At 36.6% G+C, this 27,841-nt stretch overlaps 1 protein-coding gene across 1 annotated transcript in view; it reads left to right on the plus strand.

Moving 5' to 3' along the window:
• Nucleotides 1-2,074: 2,074 nt before the first annotated feature.
• TCEA1 (transcription elongation factor A1) overlaps nucleotides 2,075-27,841 on the plus strand; it is a 50,404-nt gene continuing 24,637 nt past the window's right edge. The window contains exons 1-4 of the mRNA XM_037506607.1: nucleotides 2,075-2,322; nucleotides 11,497-11,559; nucleotides 18,182-18,287; nucleotides 26,976-27,063. Of these exons, the coding sequence (XP_037362504.1) occupies nucleotides 2,260-2,322; nucleotides 11,497-11,559; nucleotides 18,182-18,287; nucleotides 26,976-27,063 (320 nt within the window). The 5' untranslated portion in view covers nucleotides 2,075-2,259. The remainder of the gene's footprint in view (nucleotides 2,323-11,496; nucleotides 11,560-18,181; nucleotides 18,288-26,975; nucleotides 27,064-27,841) is intronic.

Below are 27,841 nucleotides of genomic sequence, written 5' to 3' on the forward strand. Positions count from 1 at the left end.
CAATTCAATACTACTGAGCCATAAAATGAATACATTTTATATTTTTACTGATATATGCTATAACATAGAAAAACCTTGAAAACATGGTAAGTGAAAAAAGTCAGTCCCAAAAGATCACATATTGTATGATTCCATTTATATGAAATGATCAGAAAACTCAATATTCAGAGATAGATTATTGGTTTCCAAGGGTTGGGGGAAGGGAACAATCAGGAATAACTGTTTAAGGGGTACAAGGTTTCACTTTGAGGTGATAAAATTTTTGGAAATCTTTTTGGAACTAGATAGTGGTGATGGATTGCACAATATTGTGATTGTATTAAATACTACTGGTATTACATTTTAAACTAGTTTAAATGGTAAATTTGCAGGGGGCGGGGAACAAAAATGACTTATTAAAGGTACAAATCCACAATTACAAAAAAAAAGTTTACATACTCATAAATGAATGCATTGACCACACAATGAACAGGGATACACACATTTGAACCATAAAATTAATTTCTTGTAAATGGGCCTATGTAGGGTTAGGGTTAAGTAGGCAGCTTCAGGGACAGTGCCAGCAGGGACTTTGGGAAAGTTATGAGAGGCCTCTGAGATAAGGGCAGAGAAATTCAGGAGGGGCTGAGGAGGGCAGTAAACAGCAAATTTTAGGAGAGCTTGGCCAGGGAGGTAAAAAAGAAAAACTCTAAGATAAGAGCTGGGAAAATGGGCAAATCTGCCTGGAGGAGTATAGCCACTAGGAGGAAGAGTCAATCACAAAATAGGATGATGAAATTTTAGAATAGGGGGGAAAAAAAGGTTTAAATACTCCTAGACACAGGCCCCTAACAGTTTTCTTGCCCCTCCTAAGTACAGTGTACTTCCTTACTTCCTTTAAATAAAGTTTACTTTCTTAAGCAAAGTTTGTTTCTCTCTGCTTACTTACCTAAAATGTCTGTGAATTCCTACCCTCCTCCCCCCCCCCCCCCCTTTGTGGGACAAGAACCTGTGGTGGTTCAAGGGCTAAATTAACAGCGCACACTGGCATCATGTAGACCCTCCTATTTGTCATTATGAAATGAGTACAAATTCTTTTTCAGGACATAACAAACCTCAAGAAATGCTTTAGAACGAGAACTTCTCAATCATATAGTTTTTATCACAATTTAAATTGGGAATCAATCATTTTAAATTGAAATGAAGTAAGGAAATAGGGAAAATAGTTCAAATTACTTACCTCCCTCCCCAATGATTGAACGAGAACTTGGAAAAATCTGTCATCTTAGTACAGAAATAACATTACATGGTGAATTTTGATTAATAACCTTAAATTTGGTGTGGGATTATGTCTGAGTTGGTAGTAATCGATGTAACTGGGTCTAGAGCCTTTGAAGGAGCTTATGCCCATCACTATTAATCTTACAGGCATTTCAACTTCTAGCTTGCTCTGTGGTGATGACTTCCTCATTGATTTTCAGAAAGGGCGAGATACCTGGTTTAGTTTCTTGGATGAAATAATTTCTGGTCATTATTTTATTGAACTATATTCCAAGTACTATGTCCAATATTCTGATTGGGACATGGTCCTTAAGGAGATTACAAAAGACTTGACTTTCGAAAAGGAACCGTTTAAAGCGGTTAAGTCTTTATTATAACGGGTTACTTAGAGGCATGGAGGGGTTTTGTTTTTCACGGCAGTTGGCTACCGTTAAGTAAACGCTTGGGTTCTTTAAAACCTGACTTTAAAAACCTCCAACAACAACAAAACAACAACAAACCCTCAAATTTCCGTCCTTCTAAACCTGCCTCAATTCACAGGTCTGCCCGGTCCAACCTCAGGGCAACCCCGGGCGACCTGCACGCGGGCAGAGGGGGCAAACCCCACACTGTGCGAAGGCCCACCCCGAGGCTGAGGCGCGGCGGAGCCAGGCCTCACCTCCTTCCCACTTTCGCTTCTGCCTGGCAGCCGCCCCAACCGCCGCGCGGGGCTCGAAGTCAGTCCAGCCCGCGCCTCGGCCTGCGCCTGACAGAGCCCGGCAGCGCATCGTCGATTGGTAGCGTCTGCACGGCGCGCGCGGAACTCGATTGGCTCTGCCTGTGGAGGGAGGAGACGCCATCGCCACTGCTGCGGCCTGGGTTTGTGAGGAAGGGCCTGGGCCCGGGCCTCCTTGGTGGGCTCGTTGAGCGCCTGGGCTCGTGTCCTGCCGCCGTCTCTGCCCCAGCTTTGCCCACTTCCCAGCCCAATAGGGGTGGGCGCGGGGAAGACCTGCCGGAGCCATGGAGGACGAGGTGGTCCGCATCGCCAAGAAGATGGACAAGATGGTGCAGAAGAAGAACGCGGTGAGCGCGGCGCACGGCGCGGGCGGGGAGGGAGGCCGGGCGGCTGGAGGGGGCCGCCTTCGTGGGGGCCGGACGCGGTGGGCCTCTGGCCGGGCGGGAGGGGGTCCCGGCCCGCCTACACCCGCCCTCCAGTCGCGGGAAGCGGAGGTGAACCGCTCCCGCGTCCCGGGCAGGGTGTCATGGGTGGAGGGAGTGTGTTCCCGCGGCCACGGGCGTTGGGGCCAGTTTTCGGTGCTTCGATGTCCCTCACACGAGACATTCTCTATCTTTATTTTTAAACGTCTGTGCTATCAAATCCTCGCTAGGTTAAGAGTGGAAGAATATGGAAAGCCCTAGCTAGTTGAAATAATTCATTCGGTTTTCCACCATCGGTGGCTTACAACTAGAAATAACATCAAGTAGAGGTTAGTCATATATTTTAGACATGTGTAGGTTTATCAAGTAAAATGTAAAATTCTTGGATTTTAGTTTTGAGGAAGACTAGGCATTTTATCTGACTTAGGTTACGTGTTTGCGTAGCAGTTAAAAAGATAAACTTGGCAAGTTGCTAAACATTTCTCTAAAAGTGGATTCTGTTGGGTGGGCTTGTACAAAGAGCTGTGATTACAAAACGCACATTAACTAGGGGGTAGAATGGATTGGACAGTTGTCATTACTGAGCATTCCCTAAGTGATTTACAGCAATGCCAGTGGCCTTATTTTGTTATTGATATGTTTGTGTGAGATCTGTCGTCCAGTTTCTGCACTGTTGTGTGCACTTGACATCCTTTGCTTCAGTCACCTCTTTTCAGTTAAATCTCTGCGATTGCCCTCATCTGGATTTGTTCCACCATGCTCAGCACATTGCAGTGTCAGTGTACCTTAAACAACATACTTTCTAAGAAACAAATTCCATAGCAAACTAATGTGAAGGGGAAAAGGGATGCTATGCTTTTGTACAGCATATTAGAGTTATGAAACATCTGTAAAACATTCTTTGGAGACTCACACTGCAGCTGTGATGTATCTATTTTACAGAATAAGAAACTGAATTAGAGAGATTAATTCACGTACTTCAATGCTGGACAGTTTTTTAAAAATATTTAAAATTTTTGCGTAGAAGAACTGGGGAGCAGGCCAGAGGTGCTGGGGGTGAGAGGATTCACCAGAGACAGTGGGGAGCAGAACAGGAGGAGCTACTGAAATACACTGTTAAGGGGAGCAGCGGTCGAGACAGGTGAAGTCTGCTAAGCCCTATATGGGTCAGCTCCCTGGCTGTGGATCGAGCTCAGGAACTCAGGCCAAAGTGGTGATAGTGCTTAGATTCAACTCCTAGGCCACTAGGGAGGCCCTGGACAGTTGGTTTAAGCCAGGTTTTTTTTTTTTTACAGGACAGCATGTAGTGTTTTAAAATGGAATTCTTGAGATTTCAAACATAGTCTGTTCCTCTTTTAACAGGTGCATTGCTCAACATTTTATTTTGTACCCTGTCAATCTGTATTTGCAATTTTGGCCTTTTAAAGTACTTCCTGCTTGTTTTCTGTTCTGTCATTGCCCATTTTTTTTTCTTCTATTGATACAGCTTTCTGGTTGTTTCATATACTGAACACTTTCTGTTATTTTGTTAAAATTGGAATTTTTTCCCCTTACCTGGAGATCACTACACTCCCACATTAGAAGCTCCCAGGGAAAAAGATGGTTTCTTGGGTAATTTTTTTTCTCTAGCTCCAACTGTGATGTGTTTCTTTTAATCATCTGATGCATTAGGTGTTTGCTTTTATTTTTTCCCCCTTCATTATATTAGATGTTACTTAAAATAAATAGTAATTCATTAAGGGCAAGAACAGAGTAGACCAGTTAGTATTTATCTGCAGCTCTCAAATTATCAACATATTTTCAGATCTTTAGTAATTAGTGTGGGAAAAGGGGGGGGGTAATTGCCAAAGATAAATCCTCAAATCTTACTTTCCTTCTCAAATCTTATTTTTCTAATAGTTCAAAACTTTACCAATATGAAAATTTGCTCCCCTCCAGACTAAAATCGACTCTTTATTTTTTCTTCTCCCTTTTACTGTCTTATAGAAAATCAAATAGACAAATGAAATAAAGAGATGGGAATGATTTGAATGATTCTCCCTTCCTCACTCCAAAGCGACCCACAAATAACTTTTTAAATATTTAATAATTTAACTCACGTTGTTTTAGGGTTGCAAGTGTATGGTAGATTTCTGTATTCTGTGGTTTCTAGATTTTCTTTGTGAGCTTTTTTTTACATTTATACATGAAAAAGTAAGCTTTGCTTGAATAACATGTCATCTCAATTGAGAAGTTTAAGTGCTACTTTTGGACATTATTTTGTTTTAATAAACCTAGGTGTCACATTTAAGTAATAAAACCAGCTACCATTTACTAATCTGTTACTCTGAGCCAGGCATTTTTTACTCCAAAGACATTTTTGCAAGGTAAATATTATCCCCATGCTAAAAATGAGGAAACTATTTAGAAAACTAAATGAATTGTTCTGAGTCAAATAGCAAGGAAGTGACCAAATAAAGATGTGAATCTTAAATCTGTTTTGCTCTAAAGCCAGTTCCACTCTGTTAAGTTACAGTGTTTGTAGAAAACCCTTGCGTCTGTTTTTGATCTTTGTATGGGTACAATTAAGTGACTATTAGATTGGAAAGTAAGGGTATTAGCTCTTTTGGGGCAGACAGGTTTTGCTAAATACCCAGTTTCCTGAGTGTAGTACTACTGAGAATGTTGTCCCATATATATATTTAATCTAAAACAGTATTTAGCAGTTTTATAAGTGCTCAATTGAGCCCATGATGGTACCATATGTTAGTTTCAAATTTTCAGGTATTAGCTGTTTTTCACTTAGCTATTTTCTTGTCATCCTGACTTGATGTCAATAAGCAATTCTTACTCCTAATCTGGGTCCAAATTCTGGCTCTTCTCAATTTTAGCTTTGTGATCTTAGGCAAGTTCTTTAACATCGCTAAAGTTTTTCTTTATGATAAATTAGAAGTAATTTATCATCAAGTAAGGATTAGATGAATACAAAATTCAGCTTTCTGGATTGTATTGGTGATAACACTATATGGTGGAAGGAGTGAGGTAAGAATTAGAATTTTCAAGTTCATGGAGAGACTGTGTGTGTTGCTATTTTTATCCTTGAAGACCCAGGCCTGAGCGGAATTAAATTTCAGGGAGAGAAGTTGAAATTAAATATTAGAATTTCCTAGAAGTGGAATTCTTGAAATGTGTATATTTCTAAGTTTTATTGTACCTGAGTTGGGAAAAAAAAAAAAAAAACTTTAGGTTTCATGTCAATGTTAGCCTAATAACTATAAATAAAAATTTAGAACGACTACACAATTTTTTTAAACTATGGAGATGATAAATTCACTCTTTAAAGTGTATAATTCAGGGCCTCCCTGGTGGCGCAGCGGTTGAGCACTGGGTTGTGAAGCTGCCCGCAGCCTCTGTAGCGCCGATTCGATCCCCGGCTGCTCCCCGGCCACCGGAGGAGGGTCCCACATGGCGCGCAGACCTCTCCTGCTGCCCGCTGCTCCCCTCAGCAGTGTATTTCGGTCCTTCTGCCTGTTCTGCTCTCCGCTCTGGCTCTGGTGAATTCTCTCACCCTCCCGCGCTTCTGACTGTACCCAGTGCTTGTATAAATAAATAAATCATAAAAAAAAAAAAATAAAGTGTATAATTCAATGACTTGTAGTATGTTCACAGATTTATGTAACTTTTACCACTGTTTAATTTTAGAATATTTTCATCACCCCAAAGAGAGACCTGTACTCATTAAATTAAGTAGTCACCTTAGTTGATCTCTCCCCATATACTACCACCCAGTAATTTTTCTGTCTCTGTGAATTTGCCTATTCTGGGCATTTCATATAAATGAAGTGATAAAATATTTGTATAGATGGAACTTAAGTGATCTTTTGTGATCAGCTTTTTTCAGTTTGTGTTTAGTTTCCTTCATGTTATAGCATGTATCAGCATTTCATTCCTTTTTATTTAACTATGTTTAATCTTTTGAGGAACTGCCTGTTTTCCAAAGTGACTATCATTTTACATTCTGAACAGCAAGTATGACTTGATATCTAATTTCACCATGTCTTCTTCAACTCTTGTTTTTCTCTTTTTTTATGATAGCCATGGTAATGAGTGTAAAATGATACCTCACTGGTTTTGATTTGCATATCTGTAATGGCTATTAATACATGTTTTTTCATTGTTGGCTATTTGTCTATCTTTGCAGAAATGTCTGTTCAGACCCTTTGCCCATTTTTTAATTGTTAGTATCACTGCGTTTTAAGAGTTTATATTCTGAACAGTAGACCCTTATCAAACACAGGATTTGGATATGATGTCACCCACTCTGTGGGTTGTCTTTTAACTCTGAATAGTCTTTTTTTAATGTTTTAATTGATGTAGCATTGGTTTATAGCATTGTATATGATCTAGAGGTATAGAATCACACTGGTCAGGCACTGAAAGTCCTCCATGTCCATTGTGCCACCTCTCTACTTTACTCCTTCCTACCTCTCTAGTAGCCTCAATTCTACAGTCAGAGTTGGTATTGGTTTGATTTTATCTGACCCTTTGTTTTGTTTCTCTAGATTCCACATATAAGAGACACCATCTGGTATTTGTTTTTTTCCTTCTGCCTTATTTTGCTTAGCATAATCCCCTCCAGTTCATCTGTGTTGTTGCAAAAGGCAAAAGTTTATCTTTTTTTTTATACTGAGTAGAATTGCATTGTATGTATATACAACATCTTTGAAATTCCAGAACTTTTACTTTTGATAAAGTCAGAGTTATGTATTTTTTTTTCTTTTGTAGCTTGTGTTTTTGGTATAGAGTAACTACTAATTTGAGATGACCAAGTAAAATTTTAATTCCTAAGTTTATCATGATGCTGCCAACCTGTAACTCAAGTATTGATAATTTTGTGTTTCCTTTTTAAAACAAAGCATCTTAGTTCTTATAATAATTCTTACTGAGAGGTGGTTGTTGATTGAGCTTAAATAATGCTCACTTAAATGCAGACCTAGGGCTTATTGAGAATACTGTTATAGTAGAAACAGATAATTCTTTTTCTTTCTATTTTTCAATCAACTGTATCTTATGTGTCAGGAATTTTTTGATACTTTATGTGTGTCATATTTCATCATTTGACCATTTTAATTACTCGAGGGCTGTGTATTCTCTCATCTACATGTAAAGAAGCTGAAATTTGAAAAGGACAAATAAGATTTCTAAGATCTAATAATTAGGAAGTTACAGGGCATGGATTTGAATCTAGATTCTATCTCCCTTGTTCTTAACTGTGTATTTTCTGTTGCTCTCCCATTATCTCTCCTAGAAGAGAAGGATGTTTGTATCCTGTATAATTTTGTATAAACTGAGTGCCCATACAAGTTTATGTAATTCATCAAAGTACTTATTTCCATTGACAGAGAGGAGTATCAGTATATAATAACATGGCCTGATAGCTGATGTTTATTTTTCAGCCAGAAGTTAAAGTAAAATCTTTCTTTCTCTTGCATCATTAGCTATAGTAAATGTTGCAATCTAATAGACATGACTTCTTGAGGCAGGTAAGAACTGGGATAGGATAAAATAAGTTTCTTGTTTGGGTGATGTTATTCACTCAAATTCATACAGCAAAATGGCAACGGGTGGACCTGTGGAATGGAAATAGCAGTTGTGTAACAGTCGAAGGACTATATTTCTTGTCCTTCATCTTACCCATCATTATGACCTTGGCAAATCACTTTTCTTTCCTGAGTTTAAATTTTTTTGTATAATTGAGGATTTGAAGTAGATGCTCAAAGCTTTCTGTTTATTTTTAAATTCCCTGATGTCTAAAAGAGTTTCTGCTTGCTTACTGCAGTGTTGTCAACACAGAGCAGAGCTTGCTCGTAGTGTTAAAAGAATACTTTTTGAGAGGCAATAGAATAGAATAGAATTAAATGGAATAGAATAGAATGGAATAGAACCGGGTAGTTCTCACCTTTTTTTAAATGACCTTGTGTAAGTACTTAAGTTATCTGGGCTTCAAGTTCCGCATGTGTAAAATGTAAAGTGTATGTTTTTGTGTGTCTTTCTGTAGTAAGATCACCTGTTTCCAAAGGGTTTCTTGTGGAGATGAAAGGAGGAATATATGTAATGTATTTAACACACTACTTGCATATGGTAACACTGAAAGGTTTGTCACTGGTGTAATACACAGTCATCTTTTTTTTTGCGATTTTCATTCATTCAAATCATCATAGCTGTTTGTTAAAGAAGTTGATTGAAGTACTCATTTTATTTGATGAGAACAGAGTGTGATTATGAGAAAGATCATAGTTTTATTCCATTAGTTTTATTTAGCTTTTTCTTCCTTCCTTATGTATCTCTAACCCAGTCTCATCAGAGATATCTGAATAAATTGGAAAAGTGTGATGAAATTAATGCAATTATATGGACTTTAAAAGCAACTTAAACCTTATGTCACATTAATAATGTGTTAGAATAACTTTATATGTAACAGATAGCATTATGTAAGTCTTAGGAGACCTTGCTTTTTAAGGAACTCTTAGAAGTTTGACTCTTTATCTCCCTTTCTAATTGATCCAAGGTTAGAAATGGATTGGAGTGTCCATGGATACATGAGTAGAAGAAAAATGTCCATCGTAGATAGAGCATACAGGTCCACAATCTCTACATCAAAACCTTTGGAATCAAGACATGTATTTTGGGCCTCCCTGGTGGCGCAAAGGGTTAAGACGCAACCTATGAAGCTATCTGCAGCCACTGCGGCACGAATTCAATCCCTGGCCAGGGAGCTACCCACATGGCACAGCAGACCTCTCCTGATGCACCCTCTGCTCCCCTCAGCAGTATATCTGCCTGTTCTGTTCCCCGCTTTGTCTCTGGTGAATCCTCTCACCACCCACACCTCTGGCCTGTACCCCTGTTCTTGTATGCATAAATAAATAAATCTTTTTTTAAAAAAAGACATGTATTTTAAAGTTCCAAATATTTTCAGATTTTATAAAGGTAATATGGTACACACATCATATATACTTAATGTCTCAAGGAGATCTGGGCAGTTCCCAGTTATATAGGCATTAATATTGTATGGCAAAGTGCAGTACTCTCACGTTAAAAGAGAGAAATAGAACATAAATAACTATATCTGTTAGGGTTAGCTGCCAAATGAGTTTATTGAAAACCAGTGAGATATCTTTTGGTTTTCAGAGTTTTTTTGGTTTGGGGTTTGCAGATACAGTACTGAATACCTTATTTGCTCACAGTGGTAGTGTACGTCTCTAATAATTGTATTTCACTTTTTAAAAGTTGCTTCCAAGTAAAAAGAAATTATAGAATTTCAAGATCAGAAGGATTCTTCAAGCAGTGAATCATTAAAATCCTTTATAATAACTTATTTTATAATTTCTATTGAATTTGTTTTTATTTATGGGACACTGATTATATTAAAATGATGTATCTGTAGCCATAAGAAAGTTTTATTCTTGACAGTCAATTCCATTATCAGTCCACTTAAAATGGAAACATTTTTTGACTGTAAGCCTTTACTTGATTTTATATTTAAGAAATATAATTATGCTGTGTGATTCCATGTTTATTTCTTCTTTGGGCTGAATAATGAGGGACTAACTCTGGGGCTTTCTGTTTCCTTGGAGCATACTGTATTTCATTGATTTGTAGAATGCCTAGTTTTCATATTTAAGCATTGCAGAAAGCAGAATGAGTTACACATATCATTGGCCAGATGGCTTTTGGGATCTACTGTCACAGGCAGTACATCAAATTCAGCATTAACATTTGCGGAATGGGTGTCCGTGGCTTGGAAGAAAATCTGAGTGCCATTAGTAGAGTGCTCTTTGAACTTCAAGGAAAAAATGACTGAAGAGCAGTGCAGGTAAAAATCAGCTAACTGTACATACCACAAAGCTAGCAAAGAGCCAATGATTTTAAGCTCTTCATGGAGTCTTTTATGAAATGCTACATTATTAGTGTTCTTGATAAAACTTTTTTGTGCAGTAAAAATAGGTATTGTATCTGAGTCAGATTCATAACCATTGAACTCTAAATGTGAACTAGTTTTAGAAATCCCTTTATGTTTTGCTTATATTTTTCTTTTTATATATGTTAAAGGCAATTTATAAAACTTTCAAGTCTAAAATAATTCAGTAAGCAAACATTAAGAAAACACTGTCATAGCTTAATAGATTTTCATTATTAATGGTATATAGAATAATGATGTGTCCAAATAGAGTACATTCTATGAGTATTGGACTAAACAAAATGATTGACTAAGTCAGTGTATTAGGCAAAATATGGTAGATGAAATGAACATCAGTTTGGAATATTTGACCACACACTGTAGGTGGTGCTGTTGCTTTTTATTTAATTCCATTCCTCGTGCTTTATGTAATTTTTTCGAGTCTTTTGTTCTTTCTTCATCATCTGTGGGAGCCTTTGATTCTAAATGAGAATTGGCAATGTGGACAGGCCTGTAAGCTTAACATAGATCTTAGTTCTGAATTTTTTTCAGAATTTTGCTTTTTACTATATTGCAAGAACAAGGTATACAGCAGTGTTCTTGTGACAGACGCGTAAGATACAGAGTGATCTCAAGAAAATTCTAGCAAAGAGACACTCATTCCCACTCTCTCCATGTTTGAGCGAATGCTAGACGTGCTGCATCTTCCTATTTCCATTCCCATTTTCTCAGGGTTAGCTCCTTTCATAGGTAGATGATGTCCATGGAAATTTGGAATATGTTATACCACCATAGTATTTTACATTTCCGCTTGCAACACATAATAAACAAGTAACATTGAAAATAAACTTTCACAAAACATTACTTAACTAGTCTGGTCATAAGCTAGTAAATGGTTTTTTATGATTCTCTGATGAACAGTAAGCCTTATTCGGAAAACACTGTTTCTCTCTCTCTCTTGTCTCTCTCTCTGTCTCTCTCCCTCTCTCTCTCTCTCTCTCTCTCTCTGTTTCTCTCTCTCTCTCACACACATATCTTTACTATTATTCTGATTTAAATAAATAAGCCATAGTGAGATTTAGATAGAAAAACATAAACTCTCTAGCTAGCCCTTTCTTTGTCATTTGGGAAATTCATTATGAAATTGTTTTATTTTATAGGCTGGAGCATTGGATTTGTTGAAGGAGCTTAAGAATATTCCTATGACCCTAGAATTATTACAGGTATGTGCAAATATGTGTCATATTTTTTGAATAGATAACTATCAGGAAATTCTGATGTATCTTCAGTACCAATATAAATTTTTCTATTCTGTTATGATATGGACCATTATTAACTTTTTTAAGATAGTAAAATAAATCAACAAGTTACTAATTCACTGTTACAGAAAAATGTTGTTTTTCTCAGCAAAAATGAAACTTGAATCTCTAAGGTTGACAGTAGGAATGAAATCTTACTGTGAAAGGAAGTTAGACTCTTGTCTCTTATTTAATCTCTCAAGATTTCACTTTCTTGGGCTATCATCAGTAGCTACTGCCAACATGAAACTAGCATTAGGAGTGAGGATAGCAAAGTGTCACTCTTCTCCCTTTTATAAGCACTGACCAACTGCAAACACAATCAGGTTATCTAGTAGTCTGTGTAGATTCATTTCTGAGGTCTTATTTTAATCTTCTATTAAGACTAAAACATAAATATAAAACTTTAAAAATTATTTTTATTATTTTTGTCTAAGTGTTCAAAAAGAAAGTAAATATTAAGATGAATTTTGGCTTTTTCTACCACACATTTCTTATTACCCTTAAGGGTCACCTTTCACATTTCTAATCAGTTATGTCTGAATTTATGAAAAGGTGAACATGATTGGGGAAAAAAATCACCTATTTATTTTCACTAACATCTTAACTGAAATTGAGCATTTCTTGCATTTATGAGGGCAGTAAACTGTGGTTGTATTAGCAATATTTATGATTGTAATCTAAAGAAATTACTAATTTTTAAACTTTGTATTATAGTTGTAGATGTATTGACATTCATTTTTGCTGATTATGCTGGGAATGGCTCTTAATATTTTAATAAAGGAGCACATACTGTGTCATCTGTGAAAATATTTTGTAACTATATTGCAATTGATTTTCTAGAATTGATTTCTGTTTCTAAAACAATCTTTAGTCATATGCAATCCTATGTATTTTACTTAATCCTTTTTAAAAGTGTTCTAGAAAGGATACATAAGCTTTACCAGATTGCCAGATGGTGCAATAAACACGGTAGGAACTCCTCTACATGTAGACCCAAGAAAGAGAAAGGAAGGAAGTCATTAAGTCTTATCTCTGTTCAGAGACTATTTCAGGATCAGAAGCTTCTTTCACAAATCAACTCTGAGAATAACCTTTTTTTTGAGACAGTACTTTACTCTACCTGGGCATGGCCTTATCATAGCAGCCTATGTGGGAAAAACCACATAATATAAAAACAACATAGTTAACCAATATTTAAGAGAAATGTATAGCATTAAAGAGGGTGTGGAAGTTGGGTAGGTTTATATTTATAACATACCTCTGATTGTTTTGTTTACTTCATTCCTTGGAAAATCTGTGTATTTATGTCATAAGCATTTGAGTTTAATTAGGGTTAGGTTTTAAAGTTTTTGGGTGTTTGGCTGATCTCATTGAGCTTAAGATCTAGTACAGGTTTCCCCCACTATCCAAAAGTATAATGTTTCTATTTGTCATGATTTTGTAAGCTATTTTTTGAGTGAAAATGCTCAGAATTTTTCCATATAAATTAATGATAATAGTGTTATATTTCTAGAAAGTAGGGAAAGGCTAACATGTAACAGACAGACAGATATAGTTGTCTAGATTGAAGTTTGTGAGAATTAATTTGTCAGAGATAGGGTAGGAAGCAGCAGAAAGTTTATTTCTTAATCTGGGAATCTCATGAAAGCCTTTATTACAAGTGATAAAGTGTAAACTGAGTCTCAGAAAATGAATAGGTTCTCCCTTGGCAGATCTGGGAAGGGTATTCCATTAGAGAAAACAGAATTTGAAAGCGTTGTGGCATACTAAGCTAAGGTAAAGAAAGAACAAGTCAAACAAGATTTGAAGAAATAGGCAGACTAGCCTGCTGGATTGTGTATGCAGTCTTGCTGAAACCTATGGGAGAGGAGAGTGGGTGGCCACATTTGTACAGTGGAAGAAAAGGAAGGCTGGAAAACAGGAAGATGTGTCAACTAATGCCATTACTCAGGAGAGTCATGGAAGGCTTGAACTAAGGTAGCAGTAGTAGAAATGGAAAGCAGGGGTACTTGTCAGTGATGGACAGCCTGTAAAAACTGGTAGTTTACTGGTGGTGAAGTGAAGGAGGAATTTAGGGACAATGAGATTTTTGGCATAGCAATAGGGTAGATGGTGCCATTTAACACTGTAGGAAAAATTTAAGAAAGTTTATGTTGTGGAGTTGAGATGATAAAGAAATAAAAGTGTAGGGATAAAGAGATGGAAATGTTTTATATCTGTGTTGTCTAACACAGTAGTTGACATGAGGCTATTGAGCACTTGAAGTGTGACTAAAGAACTGAATTTTAAATTTTATTTAATTTTAAAGAATTTTAATTCAATTTAGAATTTGATTTAAAAAGTTATATGTAAAAGGCACTTGAGTACAGGAGAAAGAATCTGTTTAGGAAATATTTGGGAGCTGATAGCTTGGGGTGAATTAGAACTTCCAGGAAAATGGTAGGAAATGTTAGCATTGGTTTAATCAGATGAAGATGCAAGAGTCCACTAAAGTCTGTATTACGTTAAAGGAAACATTAAGCAGAGTGATTTGAGTAGAAGCTTAATTGATATGGGCTAAAGGTGAGGAAATAAACAGGAAGAAAAATACTGTAATAGAAAGGCTTAGTTTTGTAACTTTTGTATGTAACGCAGTCATTCATTCAGTAATTATTGAATGCCTGCTGTGTGCTAGGTATTTTACATGCTAAATATAGTAGTGAACAAGACAAAGTCCCTGCCCTCATTGAACTAAGTGAGTTATAACATAGCTGTGTGTATCTTTTTTCTTAACAGCTTTATTGAGATATTCATATGTCATGCCATTTAGTCATTTAAAATGTAATATTCAGTGGTTTTCATATTGTCATTTCTACTGTAACTACAATTAATTCTTGAACATATCACCTCAAAAATAAAACCTGTAACTTCTATCAGTCATTCCCTGTTTTTCTACTCCTACTTGTTTCCCTTTTGGTCCTAGGCAGTCAGTAGTCTACTTTTGTCCCTCTAGATTTGTCTAGTTTGCAGATTTCATTTAAATAAAATTATGCTATGTGTGATCCTTTGTATCTGTTTTATTTTATTTTATTTTTTTACTAAGCATAATCTTTTCAAGGTTCATTCTTGTTGTAGCATGTGTCAGTATAGTCATCCATTGCTTATCAACTGGGATATATATTGTTAGGCAATTTCATAGTTTTATAAATATCATAAGAGAATAATACACAAACCTACATGTTATAGCTTATTATACACCTAGGCTATACATTGTGTAGCCTAGCAGGACCACTGGTTTTATATGTGATCTGTCATTGACAGACTATGACTACACTTTTTTAATATTTTTAATGACTTCTTCATGGTACAATTAGGTTGTTTCCACATTTTTGTAATGACTCATTCTTCTTTGCACATTAATGTACAAGTTTTTGTGTGAGCATACATGTTTGTCTCTTGGGTATCTTACAGTAGAAATGCTGAATTGTATGGTTACTTTTTGTTGAACATTTTGAGGACCTGCTGTATTGTTTTCTCAAGTGGCTGTACCATTTTATGGTCCCATCAGCAAGTAAATGAGGGTTCCAGTTTTTCCACATTCTTGCTAGTACGTGTTATTATCTGTCTTTGGGCATAGTCTTCCTAATGTGTGTGATGTAATATCTTCATTGTAGTGTGGTTTCCATTTCCCTAATGACTAATGTTATTGAACATCTTTTTTTTTTTTTTTTGAAGATCTCTTTATTTATTTATACAAGCATTGGTTATAGTCAGAAGCGTGGGAGGGTGAGAGAATTCACCAGAGCCAGAGTGGGGAACAGAACAGGCAGACTGATGAAATACACTGCTGAGGGGAGTAGCGGGCACGGCAGGAGAGGTCTGTGCGCCATGTGGGACTCTCGCTGGTGGCCGGAGATCAAACCAGTGCTGCAGAGGCTGTGGACAGCTTTGCAGCCCAGTGCTCAACCACTGCACCACCAGGGGAGGCCCTATTTAGATCAACTTTAATTTTATTCAACAATGTTTTGTAGTAGCTGTTTGTTTTTTACCTTAAGATTTAGTGGCTGTCCTCAAGTCAATAGTTTCTTAGATATGATACCTAAAGCATAAGCAACCAATGAAGACAGATTAAACTGGATATAACAACAAAATTTAAAGCAGCTGTACTTCAAAGAATACCAAGAAAGTAAAGATCGTCCACAAAATGACAGATATTTGCAAACCTGTTTCTGCAATATATATGGAAATGTTATAACTAACTAAATAAAAAGACACATTACCCGACTTAAAAACGGCAAAGGAGCTAAATAAACGTTCCTCATGTTGCAAATTCATGTTGCAAATACTCCTCAGTGATCACCAAAAAGGATTTTTCTTTTGGAGCATATGAATTTGCTTATTTTCTGTGATAGTGTCTCTTGATCTCAGTACTCATTCCTTCTGTTTTACCACCATTGTGCAGATAATTTCCTAAGTCTGCTTGATTTATTTTCCATCTTTCTCAGAGTATACTTGGTGTTCCTTAGAAACTAGATGTCCAGCCATGAGCAAAGGTACATATTGTCTTTGTCTAGAATTTTGCAATGTATGGTTTGCTTCAAAGACTCATTAATCCTTTAGTCAAGAAACCTGTTTAATTCTACAATTCCTAACATTATTTGAGAACACAAAAGTAGCCCACCTCTTAAATTCTGTAAATTATAGTGTACTAGTTTCAGGAAAATCCAGAGTCTAGGGAATTCTTAGAGACAAGTCTAGACTTGGTTATTCAAGTGAAATTGTTTGTAATCCTTTCTTATATCTACTTTTACTTCTCCCAAAATATGCCCTAAAAGGAAAAACAAAAACCACTGTTTCAAATCTTTTTCACTCTTAACTCAGGAGCCTCATTTCTTCTTATCCTGGATGGATAGTCTCTTCTTTAGATAAATGTGTTTATTATGGATGCAAATTGGTTTACTTAGGTTCTAAGCAGGAAATTGACTCTAGTGATGAAAGACATTCTTTAATAATTAAAAAACAGTCACCTTACAGAATGCAGTTTGATCACATTCTTATTTTTGCCTTTGCTCATTTCTGATCACTTTTTAAAATATCATTTTCTTTGTCAATCTGTGTCAGTTCCAAGTGTTAGAACTATGTTAGTAACCCAGTATTCCTTCCACTCGTTCGAAAAGTAGGTTCTCTTCTAGAAAATGTGTCTTATTAATCCCAAATTATTTGGGGACTTTAGAATTTCAGAGACTACTTTTACCTTTCTCCTAGGGAATCTTATTTGCTTTGTTCAGCTTTCCAAGAGATAACATCGTACACTCTGGCAGAATATATATTGAATATTTTAAATTCTTGAAAAAAATTTCTGTGCTAAATCTGTTTCTTTGTTGTGAGAATTAGATAATTAGTTGGAAACCAAAGTACCCATTCATTTCTCTGCTTTAAAGTTTACAGCAGGAAGTTACCTTCTTTTTTTCACCACTAAGAATTCCTTTTGTTATTTTTTTTCTTCTTGAGTCCATATATTTTGAAAGATTGTGTGGTACAAACTTGAACTTACTAAGTAACTAAACCATCTTTTATTTATCATCCATAAGTGATCTGTCATAGCTTTGTGTTCTTTGAGCACAATTTGAAAACCATTGATAAGCATTAAAGAGGTAGGTAGTCCTGTATTAAAATTACAGTTTTGCTAATTAGTAATGGTGCACTACTGGGCAAATCATTTATTTGTACTTTCAGTCTCTTCATTTTCAAAATAATGATCTCCACTTCAAAAGATTGTTAGGAAGATTAATGAATGTGAATGCTCTTATAATGCTGGATCCTATTATATGCTGGGTATTGGCAAAAATTAAACCTCTATGTGGTGTTATTTCTTAGGGTACTATTGGGTAGCAGCAGGTGGTTTCTTGAAATAATCTATGTAGAAGAATGTGTAGAAACAAATACATGTATATATTAGCCATGATTGTTTCAGCCTGCCTTATATGTAAATACAAACATTTTATATTTTGTTGTTTTATGGAAAGACTGATTTAATTTTATTAGTTAACCAACCTTATTGCAGTAGCAAGTTACAAAATTTGTAGATCTCAGTGATAAGAACCTTGATCAGTTCAGTGTTTGAATATGTATCTCTCTTAAGTTTATTGTATACTATTATAAGAATAATTCAAATAATGGATGTTTTTTCTCTTTTTTTAAAGATTTATTTATTTATACAAGAACTGGGGTACAGGTTAGAGGCACGGGAGGGTGAGAGAATTCACCAGAGAGCGGGGAGCAGCACAGGCAGATGGACCGAAGACGGATCGAAGGAGCAGCAGGCGAGGCAGGAGAGGTCTGCCATGCCGTGTGGGTTTCTCCCTGGCTGGCTGGGAATCGAACCCGCGCTGCAGAGGCTGCAGACAGCTCCACAGCGCTGCGCTCAACCCTCTGCGCCACCAGGGAGGCCCTGAATGTTTTTCTATTCTAAAATAGAAACAGGAATCTGGGAAAGAAGAAAATGAAATACTATATTGTCTGAAATAAAATTGCTTATACATATTTTTTGGTTCTTGTCTTACAGTCCACGAGAATTGGAATGTCAGTAAATGCTATTCGTAAGCAAAGTACAGATGAAGAAGTTACATCTTTAGCAAAGTCTCTCATCAAATCTTGGAAAAAGTTATTAGGTATAATTGCTCTTTCCTTGTATATATCTATTATTTTCTGGTTTAGTCAAACATTTGGTTTTTGCACTTTTTTCTTTATGAATATAGATGTATTGAAATCAGTGACTTACAGTAAAAGTGATGGGTGTTAGTTTGACTTTGAGGATTTTGCTTTTTGGGCCAGTCAAATTTAGCTTTCTTTTCTTTTAATATTTATAACTGAATTGACTTGTTAAGTAAGAAGAAAATTTTTCCCCAAGGGAAAGTTACACTTTTTGAAAAGGTTTTTGAAATACTTTTCTAATTTAGAGAAAACTTGTGAGAATGTAAAACTCACATGTATCATTTTTCTAGATTAATTTTTAATATTTGCCACGTTTGTTATATTCTCTTTTTTTCTATGTAGTCACACACAATTTTATGTTTGTTTACCTTATATATTTTTTTCTTTTTAAAAAATATTTTCTTGTACTTACAGCCCTCAGGTATAGTTCCCATGGTTCTCCCCCATAGTCCCTTGTGATCTTCCCTCCTCTGTTTTGACCCTTCTCCCTCCTCCTTCCCTGCTATATTCCTCAAATTTATAGTCAGCTTGCACGTTTTGTCTTTTTTCCTGACCCTTTGTTTGATTTCTCTAGATTCCACATGTAAGTTAAACTATCCGGTATTTTTCTTTCTCCTTTCAACTCATGTTGCTTGTAATCCCTTCTAACTCCATCCATGTTGCTGCAAGTGATGTGAGTTTATCTTTTTTGATTGCTGAGTAGTATTCCATTATGTACATATAGCACATCTTCTTGATCCAGTCATCATTTTGGTGCATTTAGGCTGTTTCATATCTTGGCTATTGGAGGTAGTGTTGCAGTAAACACAGGAGTGCAGGTTTCCTTTCCAGTTAGTGTTTTTGTATCCTTTGGGTTGATTCCTACATGTGGAATTGCTGGGTCATGTGGTAGATTCATTTTTAGTGTTTTGAAGAATCCACACATCTTTCTATAGTGACTGGACCAGTTTGCATTTATACCAGCAGTGTAAGAGGCTTCCTTTATTTTATTTTATTTTATTTTTTTTAAGATTTATTTTATTTTACAAGAACCAGGATACAGGCCCAGGCCCAGATATGTGGGAGGGTGAGAGGATTCACCAGAGACAGAGGGGGGAACAGAAAAGGCAGAATGACCGAAATACACTGCTGAGGGGAGCAGCGGGCAAGACAGGAGAGGTCTGCCCCGCCATGTGGGTTGCTCTGTGGCTGGTGGGCATTGAACTGGCACTGCAGAGGCTGCAGACAGCTCCACACTGCTGTGCTCAGCCACCTGCGCCACCAGGAGGCCCCAAGAGGGTTCCTTTTTTCACCACATCCTCACCAGCATTTCTTGTTTCTGTTTTTTTGGTTTTTTTTTTTTTAATAGGAGCCATTCTCACCAGTGTGAGGGGTATCTCATTGTTAATAAGAGATATTGAACATTTTTTAAAATGCCTGTTGGTCATTTGCATTTCTTCTTTGGAGAAGTATCTTTTTAGCTCTTCGGCCCATTCTTTGAGTGGTTTGCTTTGTTTATGCTGAGTTGTATGAACTTTTTGTAGATCTTTGATATCAGTCCCTTATCAAATGTATGGTGTGCAAATATTTTCTCCCATTTCATGGGGTATCTCTTTGTTTGGTTGTCTCTTTTTCTGTTCAGAAGCTTTTTAGATTGAGGTAGTCCCAGCTGTTTAACTTCTCCTTTGTTTTCCTTGCTTCCAGAGAAGAATTCTCAAAACGGTTTCTGAAGTTTATGTCATGGAGTGGTGTTTTTTTTTTTTTTTTTTTTAAGATTTATTTATTTATGCATACAAGAGCTGGGGTACAGGCCAGAGATGCTAGGGGAGGGGGTGGTGAGAGGACTTACCAGAGACAGAGTGGAGAACAGAACAGTCAGACAGACCGAAAGCACTGCTGAGGGGAGCAGGGGGCAAGACAGGAGAGGTCTGCCTCGCCATGTGGGTTGCTCCCTGGCTGGCCGGGGATTGAGTTTGTGCTCCAGAGGCTGTGGATTGCTTCATAGTGTGGTGCTTAACCCCTTGCGCCACCAGGGAGGCCCATCATGGAGTGTTTTGCCTGTGTTTTCTTCTGTGTATTTTGTGGCTTCATGTCTTACATTTAGGGTTTTTATCCACTTTGGGTTGATTTTTGTATATGGTGTGATATACTAGTCTAGTTTTGTTCTTTTGCATGTGGCAGTCCTGTTTTCCCAGCACTATTTACTGAAGACACTTTCATTGCTCCAGTGTATCTTTTGTGCTTATTTGTCATAGATTTAATGACTGTGTGGTTTTATTTCTGGGCTTTCAGTTTAGTTCCATTGATCTGTGTGACTGTGATTTTGTGATTCCATATGAATTTCAGCAATATCATTCCTTTTCTTTGAAGAATGCCATGCGATTTTTAATGGAATTGCATTGAATCTGTAAAATACTTTGGGTAGGATGGCTATTTTGATAATGTTGATTCTTCTTCTCCATGAGCAGGAAATGTCTATCCATTTCCATTTCTTTGCGCACAATTTTTTGTTTCCAAAACTATTTGAGTATGTTGTTTCTAATATCCTCTGTGCTTTTTTTTTTTTTGCTTTTTTTTTTTTATTTATTTTTTTTATAAATAATAAATTTTATTTTTATATTCCCCATACAATTGCAGCCCCCCCATTCTGACCCCAATCCCTCCCCTCCCACCCAGCCCCCAAAAAGTGTCTCTGGTTCATAGTTTTTTGTTGATTTTGATTTTCACTTTCTTATAGTTATTCATTTTCCTGGTCCCTTATTTAAGTTTTCTAGATTCCTGCTATGAGTGAGACCATCCGGTATTTTTCTTTTTCTTTTTGGCTTATTTCGCTGAGCATGATCCCTTCCAGCGCCATCCATGTTGCTGCAAATTGCATGTGTTTATCTTTTTTGAATGCTGAGTAATATTCCATGGTATATATGTACCACATCTTCTTGATCCAGTCATCTATTTTTGGGCATTTGGGCTGTTTCCAAAGCTTAGCTATTGTAAACAGTGCTGCAATAAACATAGGGGTGCAGGTGTTCTTTGGAATTGATGTTTCTATGTCCTTTGGGTAAATACCTAGGAGTGGAATTGCTGGATCATATGGAAGCTCTATGTTTAGTAGGCCCAGAAATCTCCACACAGCTCTCCATAGTGGTTGGACCAGTTGGCACTCCCACCAACAGTGCAGGAGAGTTCCTTTTTCTCCACACCCTCGCCAACATTTGTTGTTGCTAGTTTTTTTAATATGTGCCATTCTCACTGGTGTAAGATGGTATCTCATGGTAGTTTTGATTTGCATTTCCCTGATGACAAGTGATGTTGAACATTTTTTCATATGCCTGTTGGCCATTCGTATTTCCTCTTCAGAGAAGTTTCTTTTTAGCTCTTCTGCCCATTTTTTGACTGGATTATTTTCTTTGTTGTTGTTAAGTCTCATCAGCTCTTTGCAGATTTTTGTGATCAGTCCTTTATCATTAGTGTTGGGTGCAAAAATGTTCTCCCAGTTGGTGGGGTTTCTCTTTGTTTTTGTTATTGTCTCTTTTGCTGTGCAGAAGCTCTTTAATTTGATGTAGTCCCAGCTGTTTATCTTTGCCTTCACTCTCACTGCTTTGGGTGATGTGTCTGTAAAGATGTCTTTTATGTGCAAATCACGTAGCGTTTCGCCTATATTTCCTTCTATATATTTTATGGTTTCAGGTCTTATGTCTAGTTCTTTAATCCATTTTGAGTTGATTTTTGTGTATGGTGTGAGGTAGTGGTAAAGCTTCATTCTTTTGCATGTAGCGACCCAGTTTTCCCAGCACCATTTATTGAACAAACTCTCTTTGCTCCAATGCATAGTCTTTGCTCCTTTGTCAAAGATTAGTTGACCATAAATCTGTGGGTTTATTTCTGGATTTTCTATTCGATACCATTGGTCTGTATGTCTGTTCTTGTTCCAATACCATGCAGTTTTGATGATTATGGCTATGTAGTATAGTTTGAAGTCTGGGAGTGTGATGCCTCCATTCCCTTCTTTTTTTTTCAGGAGAGCTTTGGCTATTCGAGGTTTTTTGTGATTCCATATGAATTTCATCAATAATTGTTCTATTTCTTTGAAGAATGACATTGAAATTTTGATTGGAATAGCATTGAATCTGTATATTGCTTTTGGTAGGATGGCCATTTTAATAATGTTTATTCTTCCAATCCATGAGCAGGGGATGTCTTTCCATTTCTTTGTGTCTTCTTCTATTTCTTTTAACAGTGTTTTATAGTTTTCTTTGTATAGGTCCTTTACCTCTTTTGTTAGATTTATTCCCAAATATTTGATTTTTTTTGTTTCAATAAAAAAAGGGATGGTTTTTTTGATTTCTTCTTCTTCAGATTTTTTGTTTGTGTATAGGAAGGCTACTGACTTTTGCGTGTTGATTTTGTATCCTGCCACTTTACTGAACTGATTGATGAGTTGACTTAGTTTTTCTGTGGAGTTTTTGGGGTTCTCTATGTATATTATCATATCATCTGCAAATAGTGATAGTTTGACTTCTTCTTTTCCTATTTGGATTCCTTGGATGTCTTTCTCTTGTCTTATTGCTCTGGCTAGGACTTCCAGTATTATATTGAAAAGCAGTGGTGAGAGTGGACATCCTTGTCTTGTTCCAGATCTTAATGGAATTGCTTTCAGCTTTTCACCATTGAGAATGATACTGGCTGTTGGCTTGTCATAGATGGCCTTTATGATGTTGAGGTATGTTCCTTGTATCCCAAGAATTTCAAGGGCTTTTATCATGAATGGGTGTTGCACTTTGTCGAAAGCTTTCTCAGCATCTATTGATATTATCATATGGTTTTTATATTTCTTTTTGTTGATGTGTTGGATAACGTTGATTGATTTTCGGATGTTAAACCATCCTTGTGTTCCAGGAATGAATCCTACTTGGTCGTGGTGAATTATCTTATGGATACATTGTTGGATTCTGATAGCTAAAATTTTATTGAGGATTTTTGCATCAGTGTTCATTAGGGAGATTGGCCTGTAGTTTTCCTTTTTTGTGTTGTCCTTGTTCGGTTTTGGTATTAGTGTAATGTTGGCTTCATAGAACGTGTTTGGTATTGTCCCTTCCTTCTCAATTTTTTGGAAGAGTTTGTGAAGGATAGGCACTAATTCGTCTCTGAATGTTTGGTAGAATTCATTTGTAAATCCATCAGGTCCTGGGCTTTTGTTTTTGGGGAGGTTTTTGATTACCATTTCAATTTCGCTGCTTGTAATTGGTCTGTTTAGGTGTTCTATTTCTTCTTTATCTAGCTTTGGGTGATTGTAGAGTTGTAGGAATTTGTCCATCTCCTCTAGATTGTTGAACTTGTTTCCATATAACTGTTTATAGTAGTTACTGATTATTCTTTTGATTTCTGCTGTGTCCGTTGTGATTTCTCCACTTTCATTTGTGATCATGTTTATTTGTGCATTCTCCCTTTTTTCCTTTGTGAGCCTGGCTATGGGTATGTCTATTTTATTGATTTTTTCAAAGAACCAGCTCTTGGTTTCATTGATCCTTTGGATTGTTTTTTTAGTTTCAATTTCATTTATTTCTGCTTTGGTTTTTGTTATTTCTTTTCTTCTACTGGTTTTGGGGTTTTTTTGTTGTTCTTTTTCTAGATCTTTGAGCTTCGAGATTAGGTTGCTTCTTTGAGTTCTTTCTTGTTTCTTGATGTGAGCTTCTATTGCTATATTTTCCTCTTATTACTGCTTTTGCTGCATCCCATACATTTAGGATATTGGTGTCCTCCTTGTCGTTCAATTCAAAGAATTTTTTAATTTCTTCTTTGATCTCCTCATTAGTCCAGTGGTCTTCCAGTAGTGTGGTTCTTAATCTCCATGAGGTAGGAAAGTTCCTTGCCTTCTTTTTATGGTTTATTTCTAATTTGATGCCTTCATGGTCAGAAAAGATGGTTGATATGATTTCAATCTTGGTGTATCTGTTGATATTTGTCTTGTGCCCCAGTATGTGATCGATCCTGGAGAATGATCCATGTGCGCTTGAGAAAAATGTCTACTCCGTTTTTTGGGGGTTTAGTGTTCTATAGTTGTCTGTTAAGCCCAAATGCTCTAGGTCCTTATTTAGAGCTTTGGTTTCTTTACTTATTTTTTGTCTTGTTGATCTATCCATTGTTGATAGTGGTGTGTTGAAGTCTCCCACTACGTATGTGTTTTCTCCAATGTCTGTTTTCAGAGAGGACAACAGTTGTCTGATATATCTTGGTGCTCCTTCGTTTGGTGAGTATATGTTAATGAGTGTTATTTCTTCTTGAAGTATTGTCCCCTTGATCATAATGTAGTGACCATTGGGGTCTCTTTTTATCTTTTTGAGTTTGAAATCTGTTTTATCTGATATAAGTATAGCTGTTCCTGCTTTCTTTTTTGGTCCATTTGCTTGTAGGATTGTTTTCCATCCTTTAACTTTGAGCCTATTTTTATCTTTTGTAGCTAAATGTGTTTCCTGGAGACAGCAAAAGGTTGGGTTTTGTTTCTTAATCCAGGCTGCAACTCTGTGTCTTTTTATTGAAGAGTTTAGTCCATTTACATTTAGAGTTAATACTGATATGTTAGCATCTGTATTTGCCATTGTGTTTGTCTTTCCTTTGATTTTATTTAATTATTCTTTTAATAACTTTTTTTTTTTTTGGCCTTCTTTCATTGTTATTCGCCCCTCTGAATTGTGGCATGTCTTTGGAACAGGCTTGTTTTCTCATACAGGAAAGTTAACATTGGTACTGTACTTTAATCTCTAATACAGGTTCCAGTGTTGTTTGTCGCCACAATAATGTTCTTTATAGCTTTTTCATTCTTCTTCCAGAGTAAGATCCAGTCTAGAATCACATATCTAGTCTCTAAGTCTAAAATAGTTATTAAATCTTTTTGTACCTTTTATGACAGTGACCTTTTGAAGAATAAAAGCACCCCTAATTAAGGTGTACATTTTATTATTTTTCCTATTTCATCTAATAGGCATTCTCTGGTGCCCAATGTAAGACCCTGAAACTTACTCCTAATCAGACATTCCCCCAACTCTCCAGATCCCAGTGAGCCTTAGAGTGGAACCTGTAAGCAACCTTGATTGAGTAAGCTCTGGCAGACCCCCATGAGCCTTGGAGTAGGAAATGCAGACAGCCTAGATGTGGTAGGCCCTGGCAGCAGTGGGCCTTGCCCCATCAAGGAGTGTAGATGTGGCAAACCCTGGCAGAGGCAGTGGCCAGGCCTGGTCACCAGTAGTGGTTACTCTTGGAACAATGAGCCAAAGGGACCCTGGTTGCAGAGACAGTCCCATGGATAGGGAGGGAGTGATTATTCCTCTGAAAGTGGAGACCAATGCCGACTTCAACAGCATTGTCACTGAGGAGGTTGACACTACAACAGGTTGTGGGCAGTGAGCGGAACTTTGGTGTTATGGACCTAAGTAGGGGAAACTAGTGGCAGGGCTGTCAACTCAGCCAGGGAACCTGGGGAGGAAGGTGTGGAGATTGTGTAGAGGTACACACTCTTGATGGAGAGAAAACTATCAAGTAGCTGATGTGCTCCACACAGGCTGGGTTCTGATCTGGATTCCCTGACTAATCCTTTGGGACTGGTACTTTCCTTGTGAGGCACACCGAGAGCATAGGGACTGCTGAGTCACACATCTCAAACCTCAAAAACTCCTGAAATCAGGAGTACCACAGAACAGATCTGAGTACATACAGAAGCCAGCAAAGGCATGATGAATCAGTTAATCAATCAATAAATAAATAAAATCAAGACTACTGTGAAATTATTTAATCCCTTAAAACAACAATGAAGTAGGATACCTCAAGTAGCAAAATGGGCACACAAAACAATATAACATTACAAGCTGAGAGTGTGACATTACAAGGTGAAAATAACGCTCTTGTGTTCTTCTATATTCTATAGAGAGAGATGTGGAGACCTGAATGAATGAGAATTGAATTGCTTATATAGTTCTTCCTGAGCACAGATCAAAATGTAGATGAGTGGGGGTAATTTATGCAATATGTCTAAACATTTTCTGAACCCAGCTTCAAGGCTGTTTTGATTGATTTAAAGATGGTGGTTTTAAGTGCTAAAAGACTTCATTTGCCTAACTTATTTTATATACTTTATTTCCCGAAGTCTTATTTACTCACCTCAAGTCTTAAAGCTTATATATCTGTATTACTTAACAGATTATTTAAGATGGCCATGGTGCTTGGTAGGCCTTTTCTTGAGATATTTTCTATGACAATGTTCTTTGTTTACTATTCCTGAAATATGTGTTTATGTTGGGTCCTACATTAAATATTTTGATTTCATGAAAAATTATGCTTTGTGTATTCCATTTTAAAAATAACTGTGCTGAACTCTTTTCCATTTCTTTGTCCTGTATACTTCCCTTGCTTTTAGGTTTTTGTTGGCATATAAACTTGGGGTTCCCACCAAATGAAGGAATTTATTTGGGAATGCTGACTGAGCATAGCACACATTGTGAAAAATACCCAAGTACACATGCTAGTAGAATAACTTTCATAAACTTCTTTTTCTTGTTGAAAATTTAGGTTTTTTTTTTTTTTTAATTGTTCTATAAATAGTCTGAATGATATGAGTAGTTTAGTTTTTCTTTTTTAAGAAGTGATAACAACCTAGGGATTTGTTAAATTTTTAGATGGACCATCAACTGATAAAGACCCTGAAGAAAAGAAAAAAGAAACTACAATTACATCACAGAATAGTCCTGAGGCAAGAGAAGAAAGGTATTTTGCTTTCTGGAAATCCCTTTATGTTGGGAAAAAATCGTAGTTTTACTTGACTATCACTTCCACAGTGGTGTTAGGTTCTTATAACCGAATTTCCTATCCAAATGGGATTAGTAAGTGTACAAAGCCAAATGTTTTATTAAATTTTTTATAGATTTCTTGGACATTTAAGAGAGAGAAGACACTGTATAAATAAGGAATTATTTACTTTGTAATAGACAGGTTTAATTGAATGAAATTTTTGAAATAGAATTGATAAAGATGGTAGTGATTAGGGTTGTAAATGTTACTCCCTCTACCACATTTCTTTTAGATTTTTTGACCCTAGTCTGATTTTCCTGTCTATACTTTTTTTCTTCCAAGTTTAGTTATTTGTCATAAGAACTTAAAGTGTGATTTTCAAAAATGAAATATTGAAATTGTTCTTACGAGAACTTTACAGTTCTATTATATATGGGCTGTGCAATATTCAACATATTGTAATAGGTGATATGCCTAGTCGATCAAATAAAGTTTTTTGTTTTGGAGAATCTTGTAGCTTAACACTTAACACAGATCTAAAGCAATAATAGTTCTCCAAATATGACTTACCCTTGAAAATTCGGGGAACCTGGCAACTTGCCAGAATAGCAGATTCTTGGGCTGTACCCTGGAACTGTTGGATCAGGAATATTGGTGGTGTATTTAAAAAAAAAAATAATAATTCATATAAGAACCAGGATACAGGCCAGATGTGCAGGAAGTTGAGAGAATTCACAAGAGACAAGCAGGGAAC

The sequence above is a fragment of the Talpa occidentalis genome, unplaced genomic scaffold (assembly GCF_014898055.3).
Source record: "Talpa occidentalis isolate TD23 unplaced genomic scaffold, MPIMG_talOcc4v2.1, whole genome shotgun sequence".
NCBI classification, from domain to species: domain Eukaryota; kingdom Metazoa; phylum Chordata; class Mammalia; order Eulipotyphla; family Talpidae; genus Talpa; species Talpa occidentalis.